The 19913-nt window shown below is 39.4% G+C and overlaps 1 protein-coding gene across 3 annotated transcripts in view; it reads right to left on the minus strand.

Annotated features, from left to right (window-relative positions):
* Positions 1-2014: 2014 nt before the first annotated feature.
* USP44 (ubiquitin specific peptidase 44) overlaps positions 2015-19913 on the minus strand; it is an 18869-nt gene continuing 970 nt past the window's right edge. For all 3 annotated transcript variants that reach the window (XM_031057563.1, XM_031057565.1, XM_031057564.1), the window contains exons 2-6: positions 13636-15144; positions 5378-5576; positions 4796-4904; positions 3804-4009; positions 2015-3413 (exon numbers count right to left, since the gene is read on the minus strand). In XM_031057563.1, coding sequence (XP_030913423.1) covers positions 3214-3413; positions 3804-4009; positions 4796-4904; positions 5378-5576; positions 13636-15063 — 2142 coding nt within the window. In that variant the 5' untranslated portion in view covers positions 15064-15144 and the 3' untranslated portion in view covers positions 2015-3213. The remainder of the gene's footprint in view (positions 3414-3803; positions 4010-4795; positions 4905-5377; positions 5577-13635; positions 15145-19913) is intronic.

Consider the following 19913-nt stretch of genomic DNA (forward strand, 5'->3'; position numbering starts at 1 on the left):
AGAATAAGGCTTTTCACTGTTATTTATTTCCCAGGATTATGCACTGTTGGTACTCTGCCTTCTGTGGAACATCAGTCAGCTGTCCAGAATGGGAGGTGGGCAGTGTGTTTTCCTCAGCCCAAACACTTTCACAAAGGTGTGTTTAAAGATAAAGACCATGTAGCTTGCCAAAAGCATGGCATGCTCTGAAGCAGGTTATATTTTTTTTAAGACTTATGCATAGTTATTTTTTTTTCTACAAGGATTCAAGAGGCTTTTCTGGTTTTATAATTTTGAATGTTTCAGTATTTTTAAAGTAAAAGAAAAAAGACAACTCTGCTCTGACTCTTTTATCATTTTTGACTTGTGTTTTTGCCATGACAGGCACCTAACTCTTATAACTTGAAGTCATACTCATTTTAGCTTTGCTTTGCATTTCTACTGATGCTTACATCTCCCTTCTTTTACAAAGGTACAGGGCTCTAGGAAAAAACCCAAAAGCTGTGTAGGCTAGGCAGCAGTTCAGATGAACAATACATTTTTTACCTAGTTGTTTTGGAAGTGCCTGTGTCCCCAGTTTTTGAAACTACAATTTTTTTTTCTTTCAGTAAGGCTAAATCTCTGAATCCCTTAAATGGGAGAGGACTCTGTAGAAGCCTTCTCTACCACTAGAGAAAAGTGAAGGTGTGTGCTGTCAGGATGCATAAATCCTTTACCACCTGAGACTGGAAACTGTTATTGTTTTTCAGTTTAAAGTGAGACTGCTTTGGCCTGTGTGCTGCATCCCTGAGATCTCAGCAAGTGAGTAGATGACACAAAGCTGGAGGAGTGGCTGGTGGGCCAGCTGGGGGCACTGCCACACAAGGGGAGCAGGAGAGGCCCAGGGAATGAGGCAGGAGGAACCTCATGCAGCTCTACACCGAGAATTACCACTCCTGCTCCTGGGCAGGAACCAGAGGCTGCCCCGAGATGGACCTGGTGTAGAAGCTGTCCATTAACCAGTAACGTGCCCTTATGGCAAGAGAGGCCAACAGCCCTAATCTGGTTAAAGGGTGCACAGCTACTACCTGAACTAGTTAAACATCAAGAACTGAAGTGGAAGCTGTAAAGAAGAGCACGTGAATTAGCTCATCCTTGTGGAGGACTGCACTAACCATCTCTACCCTCCCCACTGCCTTGATTAGGAGGACTAGGACTCTTTCTCCTCTGCTTCTCTTGTTCTATCCAAGAGGAGCAATGGGAAGAAAGCTGGATTTGCTTTTGCAGAGCTAAAGATGTCTTTCAGAGAAAGCCTTGAGACTCAGCAATCTTTGCTGCAATGCAGGGGAATAACTGGAAGCAGAGCCTAGGCAATCTTTCTAGTAAAGATGGCAGGGTAATCCTTCTAAGATTCCTTCAATGTGCTTAATAGTGATGACTGAGACCAATTAACTCTCACACCCAAGTTGCTCTCTACATGTTCAAAAGACAGACTCTCTTCTGTTAATGCTTGAGTCTCTGAAGACCCCTATGGATCTCCTAAGAGATGTGCTTGGAGGAACAAAAAGTATCAGAAGCCTAAAAGGCAAATTTTCTGAACTACCTGTAAGTAGAAAGTGGTGTTTAAATTACATGCATTTCCTCACCAGCCAGGACAGCAGAGGAAAGTATTTGAAAGACTGAACAGCCATAACAAGTACATTTGTCAGATCACTCCAGCACGTGGCTTTTGGCTAAAAAAAGAAAAAAAAAACCAATAACAAAACCACAAAAAACCCAACCAACCAAAAAATTCCCCAAACCAACACATGAACTGTTTTGCATACTTAATTAAGACAAGCACAAGACCAAGAAGTTTGAGATCTGAGGCTGCTATGTGCTTGCTATAATATGGCATCTTTCAGAAACAGAAATGATAGCAAACCCAGCTGTTAAATCACTGACAGATGGCCAAATCAGTTGTATAGTTAACGCCTTAACTCCTGTTAGACAAAATCTAAAAATTATTTTTAAAAATGTAATGATAATGTAAGAATTGATTCCAGTACACACCCGCTTTTCTGTCCATATCAAGGCATTTTATTGAGGTATAAACTTTGCAGAAGATGAGGTAACAATTTGCATAGGACTTACACAAAATAACTTCACAATTAAAATTTAATTGGCATTAACTACTGCATGTGGAGGATTGATAATTCCTGCTTGTTAAATTCTCCTCACTGCACAGTTCTGTTAATGCTAGTGGTAGGACCATGTAGTATAAGGTACAGCAGTTGTGGGTAATGAAACCAGTCTGAGAATGCTTTCATGCCAACACTGCAGCTGCTTCTCATCAGCTGTTTGTTCAGGGATGACTGAGACAGACAATGCTTGCTGCAGCTTAAAGTAAGCTGGCCCAATTCAAGAAAAGGGACGCTAATGTTCTTGTAGCAGGGACAGTGGGGTAAGTGTGGTTTTATTGTTCGGGGGCTTACTGAGCTTTTGATTTGTTTGTTTAAGAAAACTTTAAAAATTTTTGGAATAAAAGAGGCCCTGGTTGTTAAATTACTTTGAATTTGGCACTTGAGTTTTAAGCTGTCAGGTTTGTTAAGGCTAAAACATGCAAGTCTTGATAAAGATACATTCTTGTGTTATTAAACACTCCTCTTACACACTTACATGAAAATAACTTCATGCTCTATTTCCTCAAGTTCAGATTTTAAGAAATTCTATCAGTGTATCTTTAGTGTAGCCATTCAAGCTTGCAAAATAATTTCACAGAAGTTGCCTACAAAACATTCAGTTACTATCTGACATGTTTTAAACTTTCCTTGCTGGTGAATGTCAATATTCTAAGACCTAGTAGCAATTCCTGCAAGACAGTAAGAATCACGGTATCATTAGAACTATACTATAAAATGTACACAAGCATATACAGAAAATTAACCAGACAAATATCAGTTGCCCATTGAAGTAAATTTTCTAAACCAATTCAAAAATATTATCAAAATACAAAACCAGCTTAAAAAAATAGCCTGAGGTAAAAGTTAAATGCACATAGCAATCTCTTCTTTAAAAAAATAGCTGTATTGAAATTCTAGGTACTTTGAAAGTTACTTATTATCAATAAAAACTTTTGCTAACCATTGTAAAGAGTACTTCAACTAATACAAAACTATATAAACATTGAAAAAGTACAATACTGTACTTCCTTTTAAAAATACATAGTTATGACAATTTAAACCTTTACCATGCACACAGTTAACTGGCTTTGGATTAGCTGCTACTGTTGTCCATGGAAGAGCCAGCTAATTCTATGTGCTGCTGACTTTCAGCTGTGCTAGGACAAGGGACTCTACCATGTCCATTTGCCTGAGTAAGTCGTTGGCTGTAAAACAAAATGTAGGCTTGAGCCTTGCATACTTCTTCCATAGTGCACATGTTGAGTTTTGAATCATTGCAGTGTACCCAAAATCCTGCAATAAGGAAATACACCAGAAAAAAAAAAGTCATCAGGACACTGATTTTAGGTAATTGCATCATATTTAATAATTAATGAGTTTTTTGTCCTAGTTAATGAGTTGTGTACAAATAGTAAATTGTTTCAGTTGATCTGGTTTATTTACCTCAATGTTTTAAAAGCCCAGCTCAGCTTCCTCAGATTTACAAGAGAGTTTATAGCTAGAACAGATTTAACAAGGCAATACAAAAACTGAACTGTTGGTCTACAGAGCTGCATGTCTCATTTCAGGCAGATCAGCTACAACTGATTCCCTTTTGCTTTTGAGAAAAGACTCTCTTTGTATCAGTTTAGAATTAGGAACACCCCTTTCTCCCTCAGTGCTCCTGTCCCAGCTGGTTCCTACCTCCTTCAGAATTGTAGCAGTAGGCAGTGTAGTGCCCTGAGCCAAATCCTTTCCCGTGATGCATTACCACAGCAGACAAGTCGTAGATGAAGCAGTCGGGCAGGAGAGACTTGAGGGATTCCCTGCAGCAATAAGGCTCCATGTTTAGCATTTGCTCAAAACTAACATGTACACCAATCTTCTCACGGTGATTGCGTCCTGACCACCTGGGAAGTTAAACCAAATGAAAACTTAAGTGTTTTTAAGGAAAGAGTACAGCATTCTGAATTATGTTTGAACATAAAATAATATTTTCACTATTATTCTGTGCACAAAAAAAATGCTAGGGTTTTTTTTCCTAAGCTTCCTCTTTCACTTCTTTATTTCAAGGTCTTTTAAATGTATCTAAGGTACCTACTGTTCTCATCTTCTGAAACATCTATTTTAAGATCTCTGCAGTGGTGGGTAGGAAGTATTTTCCACCTGTTATACCTCCTTAGTATTTCTCATTTATTCTATCTCATTTTCAGTTTCCTTTGTATGAGGGACAGATGGTACTGATGTTGTGCTATGAGTTCACAGAGATGCAGGGTCTACTTCCCTTCTCTGAGGCTAAATATATTTATGTATTTGGATACAGGATTGTTATCTGAGACTTCCACTGAATACAGTCTGTGCATTAGTGATTATGAACATCCTACTCTACCACAAGATTAATTTTTACCAATAGAGTTCAGAGCAAGGTTAGTAGGTTTTGACTGAAAACAAGGATAAAATAATTTTGGTACTAAAGTAGCAAGTACTGAAATCCAAAAAGTTAAAAGTTAAAGCTTAAATTTATAACATATCTTACTGATGTTTCAAGTGTACAAGGAAAAGAAGTTTCTAGTAACTATTTCTCACTATACTAGTAAAGGGAAATGAAACTGATCTGAAAAACACTGATCCTAAGCAATGGTAGAGCAAGACTGAATCTGTGAGTTTGCAACAGTTTTTGTTGCAGTACTACTTACCTAAACCGTTTAAGGTGTAATCTGAGAACCTGAGGTAGTCGACACACCATCAGCTGCTTCTGAGCTTCTGTGAGTATAACTGGTTTAGAAGAAAACTTCCTTCGTTTTGCTGAGGTCAAACACACAGTTACACAATACAAATCTTGGTAATGGCCTTGTACTTCAGTCTAAATTTATCCACAGAATTTGTGTGGACTTAATTATTTATGGTACGTGCCTCCTTAAAAAGGATACACTCTGAGAGCCATTTTGCAATGATTATTTCACAATGCAAGTAAAAAACACTTGTGGTCACTTACATTAGTCACCTTAATTTAAAAGGTGATGGCTTCTTCAGCTGGGAGTACCCCAGAAACCCCATTAGTGTGTCATGAGACTGTATCTAAATGAAGCATCACACTTCAAAACATGTTTTGAACAATTTAATCTTCTAGGGGGCAAGTAACAGCTATCAAGTGACCACAGCAGGGCATAAGAAGAAGGTCTTTGTTTGCAATGTACTTTTAAGACTCCTATACTTGCACTGTCAGTTTATATTTTACACAGAGAATGTACGCATGAGTACATACTGCCTTTACTCACTGTTGCACTGATCACATGCATATATCTTTCCTTCCAAAGCTTCAGTTTCTGTAAACTTGGCCAGCATTTCTGTCAGCAGACATGGATACTGAGACGACATCTCCTTGCCATTGCAGTGATACCGCTCGGGAAACTCCAGGGACAGGTCCCAGAAAGGTTCTATGGTGTTTGATTTATTGTCACAGGCAAGACATGTAACCTGTAAAAAAGATATTTCACCAGCTGCTTACACTCAAAAATGTACTTTGCTAAACATGTACCATAACAAAGCTCTAAAAAGAGATTCTTTTTCCTAGAGAAAACCAAGGGTAACCAAAGACAAGACAAAGTCATTTAACGACAGAGATGATACACCTAATTTCTTTTCTCTGAAGCAGCATGTCCAAAACCGTTATCACAAACAAGTAAGTGTTCTTATGTTTTACTGAGAAACAAAAACAGTGTCAAAGTGTTCTGTCTGGGACTGTCCAAAAGAAAGCAGCTGGTGAAGTCTCAGGAGTCTTTTCACAAAAAGGAAAATTTACATGAGAAATTATAATGTAGGTTAATTTAAAAATAAGTCAAAATAAATCAAAACCACACACACACACACAAAAGAAAAACAAAAGGAACAGCTGGGGATTTTAAAGTCATATCCTTCTTACTTTGTAAGTCTTCCAGGGAAGCCTGGATTAGGAAGCACACTTCTTCAAAGAAAAATTAACAGGTAAAAACAATTTATTTCTTCTTTCAGTAAGTGGATCCATCGTCACACTAGGGAAAGGACAAGCAGTAAGACAACATAAATAAAATGTAAAGAAGTGAAGTGAGTCAACCTGGAAAATGCAGATACTACAGGCAGGAGACAATTAGTTTATTATAACATTCAATACTTAGGAAAGTAAGTTAAAAGAAGTAGCTCTTCTAAGCTGGAAAGACAACACACTAGGTGTTGCATGCTTCCTATTCAGGAAAATACCACAAGTTGTTCGGAACAACTAATGCAAAGACATAGTAATAAAGGAATGAAAATTCATGTGACATCCAAAATTGTTATTTCACAGGGACCCTTTCAGACTGCTGCTGCTCCACATAAATTTGGTGTAGTTCTCTTCAGTGTGATTACTAAGCCTACACAAGTGTGAAAGTACACTCGGTTTTGTTCAGATGCTCCTTTGTTTTCCTCTGAAGGTTTGCTGTTAGATAATTATTCACCCTGCTTTGGTATTTCATGATCATTTATATAAGGCCCTATCTGTCACCTCGTGGTATCTTCCTCCTAGGTGTTCTTATAACTGCACTCAGTAGCTGCAAAGCTTATACTCCATCTCTGCATTAGCCACCGAGTGCACATGTGGATTTGTATCCCAGCATGAACATTCAGCAGTGCAGTTAGGAAAGCTGTTAACTGCTTTAAATTCTAAGATGAAATGCCACTGCCTTGTTCTTAGAAAACAAAACTTCAAAACTTACATGGCAGAAAAGAGGAGATTCTTCTGTTTTAATTTACACTGTCAGGAGCGTCTTTGCAAGTGCTAACATCTGGCAACGTTTCAAAGCCACAAATTATTAGTAATTCAGAGCTGAAATCTAGACATGGGAGACAAAATGGTATGTTTGGCCACAGTTCAATCACACTCCAGCTTAATCCCAGAATGGCCAATAAATTTCTGCTGTACAAATGGGTAATTTTGTTGGGCCAAAAGTTTATTTAATTGATGAGTTATGTAAGAATTTGTTGCGCATGAATGCACATTTAAGATTAAGGAGCTCAGGATGTAGAACACACGTGACTCCAATACAGATAATTTTAACACATTTTGAGGTGTTAAATTTAGTGTATTATATTGATAATCTAGGTTAAGATCTTCTTTCCCAACTAGCTAAGGAGTACTAACCCAGAGAAAAATACATTAATAATAGATGGAGCTTCCAGTTTTTCTCATCAAAAACCAGGAGAACACAAACAGATGCAATAAATCTGCTTCTCATCTCGTCATGCAACTGTGAGCAAAGCTGATTTGTGGGGACAAAACCCTGTACTGATACACAGCAGCACTTATTTCCTCAAATCCAAGCCAGTCCTCTCTGCAGCAGAGTTAAACTCTGGGATTTCTGTAGCTGCCAACAGTACGGTAACCCGATACACCCAGGCAAGGGCACCCAACCCCACCAGGCCCTGCGCGCTCCCTGCTCCTGGATGTGGTGGGAAAGGACAGCCAGGCACGGCTGCAACAAGGGTGGAAGTGTTTTTCTTAGCCAGGCTGGGCTTACCAAGTGGCTTACTCAAAAAGCAGGAGGATTCCCAGCCTTCTGTGGAATTCATCTGCACTGGCCTGTCCACTGGCATTGGCTTGGTGACATTCCCATCACTCTTCTTTCTGTCCTAAATGGGACTCCTTTATCTCAAACTCCATTATCATTCACACAGTGCAACCCAGATTTTCTTTCTCCATGAGAGGGCAGAAATTGTAAAAACTGTTCAAAAGTTGGTTGAAATTTTATAAAACACAAAATGAACCCCAACATGAACTCAAAGGGCAAAAACTTCATGCATTTGTTCCATGTAACTTTGTACAGTAAAAGTATGCACAACAGTAATAGGGAAGTGTGTCTACTCTAGCAATCTGGTTAGTGATGTCTATCTTTATGATTATACTTTTTAAATTCAGAGTTTGATTCCACATTCCCTTTGTAATTCAGAATTGCTATTATAAGAAGTTTTAATGCTGTCATTTATAGCAAAGCAAATGAAAAGTTCACACAAGAACAAAATAAATTACAGATTTTAACTAGTCTGAAATCTCTACCTTATGTTCTGCCCTGACCACCCTCTCATGCCTTGAACACGGGTACTAAATACAATTGTTTGGTTAAAGCTTAGTATTCAATCATGGGCCAAAGGCCAGACTGAAAAGAGCTGGATCAAATTGCTTGATTCAAGCTAAGCAGGGAGACTACTCAGACAAGCATCGCTGTGGCCACAATAACGTGACAGACAGCCACTGCCCTGGATGGCATTCAGTGTAAGTGCAGCCAAAGAAAATAGTTAACATATTGCTGCAGAAAAAGCCAAATTCATCATCAACTGTTTTGCCTATGTTCCCTGCACTTCCATGGAAGAAACAAAACTCTTAACCACCTCTGCTCCAACTCTCCTTTGTTGTTTTTAAGAAGAGTAAAATAGCCAGTCCCATTTTTATGCTTTCACTAGATGAGACATATATATAGTGATTAGTAACTCAATTTTTGCACAAGAAAGTAATCGAAGTTGAAGGGTATCTCTGGAATGTATCATTCATATGACAGTCAGCATTAAAAAAACCCAACTGAACTTTGTAATGATAAGCATACAGTATCCTCAAAATTATCTTTACCTATTTAGCAGAATAACATAAAGTATAACCACAGATAACTGCAGTCTGTGTTTCAATGGCTTCTTACAGATTAATGTAAAACGTTACTTTCATCTAGTTGGGAAACAACTTGACAATCATTTTGGAGGTCAGGCTAAACGTAAAAGCACAAAGACTAACACCAAAATACAGAAATCAGTATACATGACATCAACTGGTTTAAGAGCAAATTGTCCCATTACCTGCCTCAAGTTCTTACTTTCCAACAGTCTATTCAGTGGGAGACTTCATACCCAGCAGTACACAGATCACCCTCAGCATTCTCCCCCAAACTCCAACTCACAGCATACTACCCAAACCAGAAGGTTTTCAAACAACTCAAAAATCACATTTCCCCTTTTCTCAGACAATCTGTCCTGAAATATGCTTTAAGAATAGTTTACATATTACACTGGTTAGAACCTCCTTCACTCCTCGAGACCTGGCATATTCATTTCTCTGATCACTGCACACTGTTATTCTGCCGTGCTGAGCAGGAGCAGGGAGAAGCATTTTGCTCAGATCCCATCTTAAAAATGATCAGGAAGTAATCAAACTGCTTAGGAAGTTTTAAGCATGCCCAGAGGTATAAGAAGCTAGTTCCTACCAGGCATTGCTATAAAAAATACTGGAGGCAATTTTTCTGAACTCTGAGAAGCCTGCAGATGACACAAAGCAGGAGCAGTGGCTGGTAAGGCTGGCTGGGGGCACTGTCACCCACTGGGAATGGGACAGGGCCAGGAAATGGGACCTTATGCAGCTCTACAAAAGGAAACATCATGTCCTGCTCCTGGGCATGAGTCACTCAGGCAGCAGTACAGGCTGAGTGGGAAGAAAAGGACCTGGGGGACAAACTGTCCAGGAGCCAGAGATGTGCCCTTACGGCAAAGGAGACCAACAGCCTCTGGAGCTGCACTTGGCAGAGCATCACCAGCGGGTCCAGGCAGGTGTTCCCTGCCCTCTCCTCAGCTCCCACACAGCTGAAGTGCTGGGCCCAGTGCTCAGAAGAAAGGGAGACATGGATATGCTGGAGTCCACCAAAGGGCTAGGAAGATCATGAAAGGCCTTGGACATATCTGACATATAAGGAAACACTCAGAGAGCTGGGACTGTTTAGCCCAGAGAAGGAAGTTCAAGGTGGATTTCATCCTTGTACAAGAATTTCTGCTCATATGATTTCTGAGTACATGTGGCACACAATAAAATCTGTTATTTCAATTTCTGGGTTTTTAGAAACACACCTGTCCCCTTCCTTGTTTAATATGGACAAAGTTGAAATAAAGATACTTTAAAAATTTTTGTATACTGTGCTATTTAGTTGGTACCATTTAAAAAAACACAAGCCAAAAAACTCTTGATAACACCTAACATACTTGAGCTATTGAAGTGTACTTTAGAGATCAGTGAGCCAGTGTGGGTCAGTTTACCACTGCCACATGAGTTCACAGCACAGTAGTTTCTCCTTTCCCACTGAGGGACTGAGGACAGGAGACAGTAAGTACCTTCCACAAGAGTACAAACACTGAGGGATTGAAAAGAACTAGGGTTTTAACAGACATATTGGGATCTCCTCAGTCCCAATGGGATTGAGAGGTACGAGCCACTTTCTCCATCACTGCAGGAAGACTAGCATGTGAAGACAGAGCAGAGGAGAAGGGTTTTGCACCTACAATGTAGATCTTTACTTATCTTAGACATACCAGTTATTGCAGTTTCACAGCACTGCAAAGTAAAAGGCTGAAATCCTAAAACAGGTATTAGAATAAATATAAAATAAAAAACCAGAGGCAATTTGCTCATGCCATTCCTGGAGTTATGAACTACCTAGTCTAGTACTCCACAAAACAGTAAAATATTTCAAGCAGTAGATGAAGAAAATTTACTTTAAATCAGCTGAGAAAATAGCAAAACATAAACAACTCATATACAATGTTCCACTGTTTTGACATCACCCAAAACTTTTTTCTAGTTATCAAAAGCACAAGATCTAGTTATCTAGTGAACTATCTATCTAGTTATCAAAAAGCACAAGATTCTCAAACACTCAATTCTCTGCTTTCTTAATCTTAGATCCTAAATTCAGTTAGTGCTGAACCAGGCAGCACTTCAATAGCAACAGACTGATGGCAAACTCAGGTTTATTACTTCCCTTCAAGTTAAATTAGAACTAGAAGAAAGAGGGAAAAGTTGAGCTGCACATGTGAAAGTAATGTGATACCTAAGTAAACACACAGCTTATCAGCACTGGAAGGGATCCTCTGTGTTCTTTATCAAGAGTAGCTCATAGTATTCCTGAGGTTTGAAGGTCAGGAAGATTGACTTCATGGCACTTGAGTATCTCACAGAATCAAGTATCTTGAACTTATATTCTCTGTACAACAGGCCAGTAAGTATGGTAACATTTTAGGGGTTCTAAAATGGAAGGCAACTGCACACAGAAACACACTTCCCAATTCCCCTTTCTCAATGAAGTAAGATGTAACTTAACATGCCAGAATAAAATTCCGTCTTATTTTTAATAAGGGTAGCTGGGAACAGCTCCAATTATCTTCTAGAAAGAAGCTGTAATACTGTCACAGTATTACTATATTTATTTTTATTACTGTGTTTATCACAGTTTTACTTTCTCTTGTGGGTAGATAAAGTTAAGCCTGTAAGGATTGAACATACACTCATTGCTTTTAAGAGCTAGCCCTGTCCAAGATGCAATGACACAGCAAGAAGTTTGGGGTTTTTTTCCAGCCCTGCATGGGTGTCTTCTTGCCTTTTCTGTTGACTTCATTACAGCAGTTCTGACAAACGCCTAGTGAAATCATGATGTAGGAATCTTACCAAGGAAAAGAAAATAATTGCCTAACAGAATTTTTAAGAGTTCATCTTCCCATGTGCAAACACAAGGGACTAAATCATTAAGATGATCTGAATATATTTTACAAGGAAGGAATTTAAATATTCAGGGCTTACCTTTTCCTTATAATATTTATCATGTTCAAAACCACAAGTGACGACTAAACTCAAAAAAAAAAAAAAGGAGTGGCTAAAGACAAGGGGAACACTGGGAGGGGTAAAGTGTTGAACAGTCTGTGGGAACTGCCTAATGAGCCAGGGAGAAATGACTAGGTAACAGCCTCAATTCTCTTTTTCTTGTTCCTCTCATTTCACTGAGGCATTCTTGAGTTGATCAAGGCTGTATTCTGCACACAGACATGGAGCAGCTGCAGTAAGAGCTGTATGTAGTCACAGAAGTCAGGGGATACCTCAAAACTGCTTAATTCCCTTTCTGGTTTACTCAATAGTGTGGAAGTGAGGATTTCTTCTTTGTTTTGTATTGGTTTTGTTTTAGTTTACTCATGAGAGAATTCTCACTACTCCTCTCCTGGTCTCAGGAAGGTGGGAGGGTTTCTAGTCACAAACCTCACCATAAAAAGCTAAAAATATGTGAAAGTAGTTATTACTGAAATGATGCTGTGTCTTTAGAGCCTTGAAAATTCTCACTAAAGCGATGAATCCTGCAAGGAGGTTTGCAATGCAAGCAAACCTTGTCACTATTCCTAAAAAAACCACCTTATTTTGCTGGCAAAGTTGCTATTTTGGAGAGGAATGGAATTTTCAAACAAAAAACTCCTTAATGACATAATATACTAAACACCTCCAGTTGTGCAACACTGATACAAGATATCTAGTGCCAAGGAAAGGAAGTATGTCACAGAAGTGCTCGTACTCTGGGCCAGGCAGAAGGTAGCTGGTGATCCAGTTTTACTGATAGATCTAACAGTTTCCAGTAGCTTCACAAAACCTAAAATGACTGAGGGCTGACATATGCTGCAAACAACCCTGTTACCTTCCTATGAAGTTTACAGCGATCGTAGCAGTAAACAATCCTACCTTAGTCAAAAAACACTTGGATTTCCAGTTTTACATAATAAAACATTAAACTATCAATCAACTAGTCAGAATACCAGGAACAGACATTTTTGTGTTAAGCCTTTTCTTTACACACAATATTCATCAAATGCTTCCACACTCCCTCAGTTAACGTGTTCATGTATACTACAAATCCATTCCAGGAGCCAGGAACTTCCCAACTTCTGTTCCTGCTGCAATGTGGTTAGTTTTTAGATTAATTCAACAGAAACGAGCATTTGTTTGTTCAGTCAGTATTCAGACATTTATACACACTGTTATGATATGCATAATAGCAGTGAACACACTGAAATACTTAACAAGGAGCTGAGAAGTAGGGAAAAAAAGGAGTCATGCAAAAAGGAGAACCACCATTGCCTCCACCCCACAAATTTGGTTTCTGTGTTGACAGAGCCTTTGGTATCTTTGTGTTGCAATAGAAAAGAAGTATTAGTATTTCTGTATATAAAATCATGGCATGCAATTACTCACTGGTAATCAAGCTCAAATTCAAGCTATTTAGTGAAATAATATCCTGTTTGACATCCATTACCTAAGCAGTTTCTACTCACACTAGATTAACCTTCCTTAACACCTTTTATCTAGTAGCACTATAGTGATAAGCCAGATACTTGAAATTGTAAATTCTTCATTCCTTCAAATGAGGTGGTGCTTAACAGCAAATACAAGTATTTCTCAGTAGGTGGAAAGGTGTGTTTTAAAATAACAAATGTAAGACTTTTATGATTAACAGGTGTATTGGGTTTGAATGGTTGAGTTCTTGGTAGTGGGAGGACTACAAGGTAGCTTCTCTTTAAACTGTGTAATATTTCTTCTGAAACTGTGTAATATATCCTCACCATCTCCCCTCAACAGTTATAAATGTATAAACCTTTGAAGTATGTCCATACCTGACTGACTAGAGTAAATCCAGAACTATAAACCATTAAACACCTTTAAAAAAGTAATCATAAAACATACCTGACTTAACAACTGTCCATGAAAAATGTTGTTAACCACATTCAAAACCTGCTTTATAAGTTTTCTTTGAGAAGCAGGGATGAGAGCTGGGTATCTGGTCCCTGTAGTCTCCAGTTCCTGCTGTACTTTATCCAAAAGTTCACAGAGAAATTCCTGAGCATCTTGCTGGGCATACCCTCTGAAGGCTGGAATTAGTCTCCACACAGAATGAAGCATGGCAAAAGGAGACACCAGAGCCCATTTGCCAGACCACATAACCTGGAACAGAGTATGCAACTCATGACAGAGAGAAATATGCTTTGAACTGGGCTCCCTGGGCTGAATAAGTTCCATACTTTTTGATGCTCCTCCACTTAATCCAGAGGATAAACTAGGCCGCCTCACAGAATATGATCCCTTTGCTTTCTCTTGGTTTTCATTCACGTGTAATGTTGAGGCAGCTATTGACGGGTGTTTGGATGAAGATCTTGTTTTACCATTGGTTGCTGTTGCCAGCAGTTCCTGAGTTTGGTTGAGATCAAGCTTTAAAAAGCATTCTCGAAAAATAAGTAAGTGACTTAATACCTGCAAGACAGAATTCATATAGCATGTGTTTCCCAGGTTTCTCAGTCCTGTTACTCCAGGAGTCACTGTAGGCCTTCGTTTAATTGGAGAGTCACTTATTTTTTTCAATCTCAGTTCTTCTGAGGTATATGTTTCTTTCAACTCTGCCAAAAATTCCATGTTCTGTGATGTTCTTTGAGGGTAGGGTTCTGGTTTTGAGGACATTCTAATCTGATTTTGTAAACGACTGCTCTTTCTTGGAGGCATCTTTTCCATCTCTGCTTTCAACTCACGCTTTCGTTCTTGTCTCCTCTTCCTAGCTTCATCCTTTTTTAGCTCTGCTTCTTCTTGACGTCTTTCTTCTTCCAAAATCCTTTTTCCAGTAGGTGTCAACTCAAGCCACGATCTGAACACTTTGCTGAGGACGGCACGCCGTCGGTGCCAGAGAGCTGTGAACATCCTGTCTTCCTTCCGAAGCGTGGCCTGGGCACCGCCGTGTGCAAGGTAGGAATCATCACTGGTACCCATAGAACGCAAAGTCCTCCCACTTCGAGTAGTGCACTCATAGTTTTGACTCTTGATTGCACTTAACGTACTCCGCAAGAGTTTTAAGTCTCCGGTTGCGTTGTCATTGAGAACGTAATCGTCGCAGAGATAGCAGAACACGTAGAGCTCGTTCACCTCCAATGCCACGGGGTGGCTGCTCTCCTGAAAGTGCTTTAGTGCATGCTCTTCGATGTACCTGCCACACGCTACGTGCGAGCAGCTGAGGCACGCCCACACCGACTCCGTGGTGTTGCAGTCCATGCAATGCCATTTCTGAGGATTGAGAATGGAGTGATCTTGGGCCAGGCGCAGACGTCCTACGTGCTTACATTTATCCATTGTTAAAACTGAAATTGCAGAAATATGCTGGCAAAACACATCATCCAAACTGTTTTCTGCCCATGATATTTCAACCTGCAACTAAAAAAAGAAGAAAATTATAGTTCATAAATACCCAACCATATCCCTTTTACAGGAGTCAGCGTACCAAATTCATATTAACACGAAGATCACACTATCCTCATCCAGCTGAGTCCCACCAAACACATGAAAGAAATCACTCACGTGGAGCCACACATACTCAACACCCTCAACAGCAGTTCCACTTTCACACTAAATTGCCGGCATACCACTGTTTATATTCCCAGCGCTTGGCGGCTCAGGACTGAAGCATACTAGCTACACTTTCAGCCTGGTTTGGTTTTTTTTATTAAGGGGCACTGATTTTGTTAAAAGATGCTGTTACAGAGTTCCCATTTAAGAGCGGGAAAGGCTGTTCAGAGAAGCAGTGGATGCCCCCATCCCTAGAACTGTTCAGAGCCAGGCGGGATTGGACTCTAAACAACTGGATCTAATTGGAAGTGTCCCTCTGCACAGCACGGGATAGGACTACAGGATCTTTATGGTCCCTTGCAACTCAAACCATTCTGAGATTCCAAAATTCTCATATTAATTCTACCCCTAAGCATACAGGGGCAGAAGTGCAAAGTTCACTTAAATTTATTATGTTTACACAGTGTCAACAGTTCAGACAAATGGGGCTTTATACAACTCAAACCCTTAATTAAACCACACCTTTAATTAAATCACTGCTCCTCTGTGCCCATTATACTATTTCTAGAATAAAGTATCTTAAATATCTACATTTTAACACATCATCCTAACACCTCTGAAAGAGTAACTTCGCAAAGCAGAACTTGATTTCTAAAGACAGAAATACCAGGAGGTATCTACATCGGTTACCACAAACTCTATAAAAACTTTCTAATTCAGCTCTTCAAAAGTTCATTTAAAAATCTGACTAGCACTGGCTTATATCTTTCATTAAGTTTGTATCGTTGCATTTATTTGTTCAAAGCTGCCGGTTTTGCTTCCTCCTATAAGGTGCATTTACCCAAAACAGTCTCTGATTAGCAAAAAATTAAAGAGACGGCGATTCATTCTTGTTTTTACCATTTTGACTATCTTGAACATCTAGAGAAAAATGGTAACAATGCTGTGATGCATCAGGAAATGATTACATTTGATCTGGGGCATTTGTGCTCACCACATACATCGCTGACCAGAAGGGCCAAAGAGCACACAGCACCAGCACCACTATGCACAGTGCTTGCCAGATGAAACAATTAATTCACCTGAGGAGTTCAAGGCTTTGTCAAATATTCAGTCTATGCCAAGTGAGATGAGTTTGCCATTACAAATACATGCTCTGGACCCAACTTAGGCTGTACAGTATAAAGGTCCTGGATTCTCTGCTTTACAGGTGAATAAACCATACTACAAAAATACTGAGTGATTTACACAACTCTGGATAGAACCAAAAAACCCATATTCCTGCTATTAGCTTTAAATATGCTAATATTTACCAATTTCTACAGTTCTGAAAAACTGAATAGATTTCTCAATATAGAACAGATGTTTAGTGTAAAATAAGCATTAGCTAGAGGAAATCCTAATGCACGTGACATGACACCACTAAGGAAGGGAAACAAGTAAAAGGTTGCAGATGGCTAGAAAAGAAGCTCTAATTTTCATCTGGTACTTTGATAAAAACTGTCGTTAAAAGATTCAACCAAAAATGGCTTTGTTTGGTTAACTGGCCCATGGCTAGTGCCTTTTAAAATATTACAATACAGATACCAACATAAGAGCTGTAATAGGTCTCCAAGCACATAATACCCAGCATTGCACATGTTGTATAGAATTTATTCTGTAATGAAGAAAAGCTTGAATCAGCTGTAGAGAAACTAAAAAACTGTACACAGTTTTACATGCCCCTGTTAATCTCTCACTCATTCTGGCTAAGAGTTGTTTCCAGTCCATACTGACTGCACCAAAGAATTACAGACACCACAAACCCTGCACCACCAAGCAGCTCCCAGATCAAGTACCAGCCACAGTGTATTAGGGGAGGTCGAGATCTCCTGTGTGCTATGGTCAGCAGATCACAAAAGTAAGGGCTTCCTTACTCTTTCATCTTGTTGCACCCATAACATTAATTCATTCTAAAAGGCAATCTTATCTGCAGGCTGCTAATTAGATTCTTTTACAAATAATTGTGCACAGTAAGTTTGCTTTTTATATTGTCTTTATAAATAAGATCATCAGCATTATCTCACGTCTTCTAGTCTGACAACCTCTTTTCCACAGCAAAGGGGAACTTTTGTAACACTGATAAAATTCAGGATAGCAATATGTATGTAAAGCGTGCTGCAATAATTAAATACGGTACAGAGAATTTTAAGGGAAAAGACTTCTCTTTCTGGTTTTGGACTAACATATATAGATTCTACTGCATAACATATTAGTAACAGTCCTTTCCAGCAGACCAGAAAAGAACACTAAACCTTGCCTTCCCACAGGGCTGTCACACACAGCAACGCTGTCAGTCACAGCAATCTGAGGGGTCAACACTTTCTGGGCTTGTTAAAGTCACTGTGTAAACCCTATGCCTTTTTTTTCCTTCATTTTAATACTATATGGGCAAATTTTTTCTCACACTTTTAAAAACATTCTCAATACTAAAACTACTTACATGCCTCAGTATAAGCAGATATTGGACTGAGGACAAAAACAGTCCACTGATTTCTGGGCAGCCACTGTGTAAATCAGGACTGCACATTCAAGCTCCTCATGCAAAAGCAGCACAATTCTACGAAAGAGCAAGATCAGCACCTCGAAGGGAAAAACCTAAAGCCCCAGCTCCCCCACCAGCAAGCAAGTCAGCATGACATTTTCCCACCTACGTCGATGTGTGGAGAAAAGAGACAGGGTGGAAGGGGGAGGGGAAGGAAACATTTTAGCATGGGAGAAGACTTTTTTGAAAAAAAAAAGTGAAGAAATCAAAATGCAGTTTGGTCAAAAAGACAGCAATATCTGAAAACACTGCAAAAAAGCTTAGAGTACAAAAGTGAGACAAGAAAACTTCAGATGAATGTCAAGCAGCACACTGACATAATGAATGTTTGAAGTACTGAGACTGCATCAACCCACAACATTTAAAAACTGTACCTTAGAACCAAAACTTGGCAAAAGATCTCAGGGCACAAAACAGGAGTGAAGTGACAATGATGGAAGAAACAGGAAAATTACTGCACACTCATTCCCACACCTGAAAACTGCAGCTGCAATAAAATAGTACAATCTAATGCTCTGATGTTAAAATTCCCTAAAGGAAGTTATTCAGCCCTAGTTTCTGCATTCTTCTCTCCTGAGGTTCAGTTCTGTGCACACACACAAAGAAACTTTGAATTAGTTGACCAGCACTTCAGAGATCAAGCCCCCCTCTGTGTTCTTACCACAGACCTGAGCTGAAGCAGTAAGCAAAATAACAACTACTAGCATATAGAATACTACTATTGAAAGCACTAAGTTGTCTGGAAACAGAGAGATATACAGAAATTTTTTCTTGCACCAAAATTTCACAAGCTAGAATAAAGATATATAGAAAAGGATTTTTTTATTGTACCATATTTCAGCCTTACTGACATGTTAATTCCTTTTGTTCCACTCAAGAAAGGCTGGCAAAATGTACATTTTTGGGTAATTAATGAGCTGAAAAAGCACGTGATGCCAAAAAAACCAACTTATAAGTCATGAAAAATGACGGTTTTCTTCCATTTCTGCTCCATGCCAAAAAAAAAAATCAAGATTTTAACAATTTAAGGGCGATTTTCACAGCTAAATTTATAAAACATAACTATAAAGGAAAGGCTGTATTTTACCCCTAGTCACTACTTGTGTAATTAATTGCCTGACACATAAATGAGAAGTCTCCAACATTAGACTAGAAATGCAGTACAAAATTTTACAATTATATACACACACGTGTGTGTGCTCTTGTGGCCCATTTATATTCTGGCTTTTATATCAGATGACTGTTTACCAACTGATTCTCATCAGGCTCAGAGTACCTGCTGAATATCTGAAAACGCAGGAATCATGGGTACTTAAACAACTCAAAAGTTTTAGATAACAAATTCAGTAACTAGAAGGAAGATGTACTGCTTTATTGATTTTTAAACGAGTTTTCTTTAAGAAAACAACTCAACGAAACACTTATGTGCATAACTTCCAGCTGCAGTACAGTCCAGCAGGCGTAACGATTTAGACTTGAAATCAAAGCAGCACTTCAAAAAGAAATTTTGTGAATTATTTCCGATTTCTAACAGAACAGTCTTTGTCAAGAAACCCCCCAGTCTCCCTTCCTTGGAGCCGTGCCATTTAACTTTTTTTGCTCTATTTTTTTTTTCTTGGCTTTTCTTTTTTTTTTTTTTACCAGCTAAAGAACGTACATCCAATGTGCTGCCTAGAAGTTGCCATTTAGCCCAGGACACCACAGACAGCGGTACAGCTTTACATTGGATGTCTACTGCTGCAAATAACCGCGCGTTTCCTGCGGAGGAGACCTGACGATAAACAAACACCACGGATTGAAGCACTTTCACACAGGCACCAAAAGCACTGACTAAAACACACAGGCACTTCTTACTGATCTGAAGTTACACTTGACAGTTGAGCTCGTTTAGAAAAACGAACATCTCTGACTGCTCTGACAGCTCCAGCTCTGACAGCCCTGCAAGCACAGACGCCCCGCAAGGCTGGCCAGGGCGCGGTGCCGCGGGGCCGGTCCCGCAGAAGGTCCGGCGCTCCCCGGCGCTCTGCGACATGGCGCGACTTCGCCTCGGCCA

The sequence above is a fragment of the Geospiza fortis genome, unplaced genomic scaffold, assembly GCF_000277835.1.
Source record: "Geospiza fortis unplaced genomic scaffold, GeoFor_1.0 scaffold186, whole genome shotgun sequence".
Classification (NCBI taxonomy): domain Eukaryota; kingdom Metazoa; phylum Chordata; class Aves; order Passeriformes; family Thraupidae; genus Geospiza; species Geospiza fortis.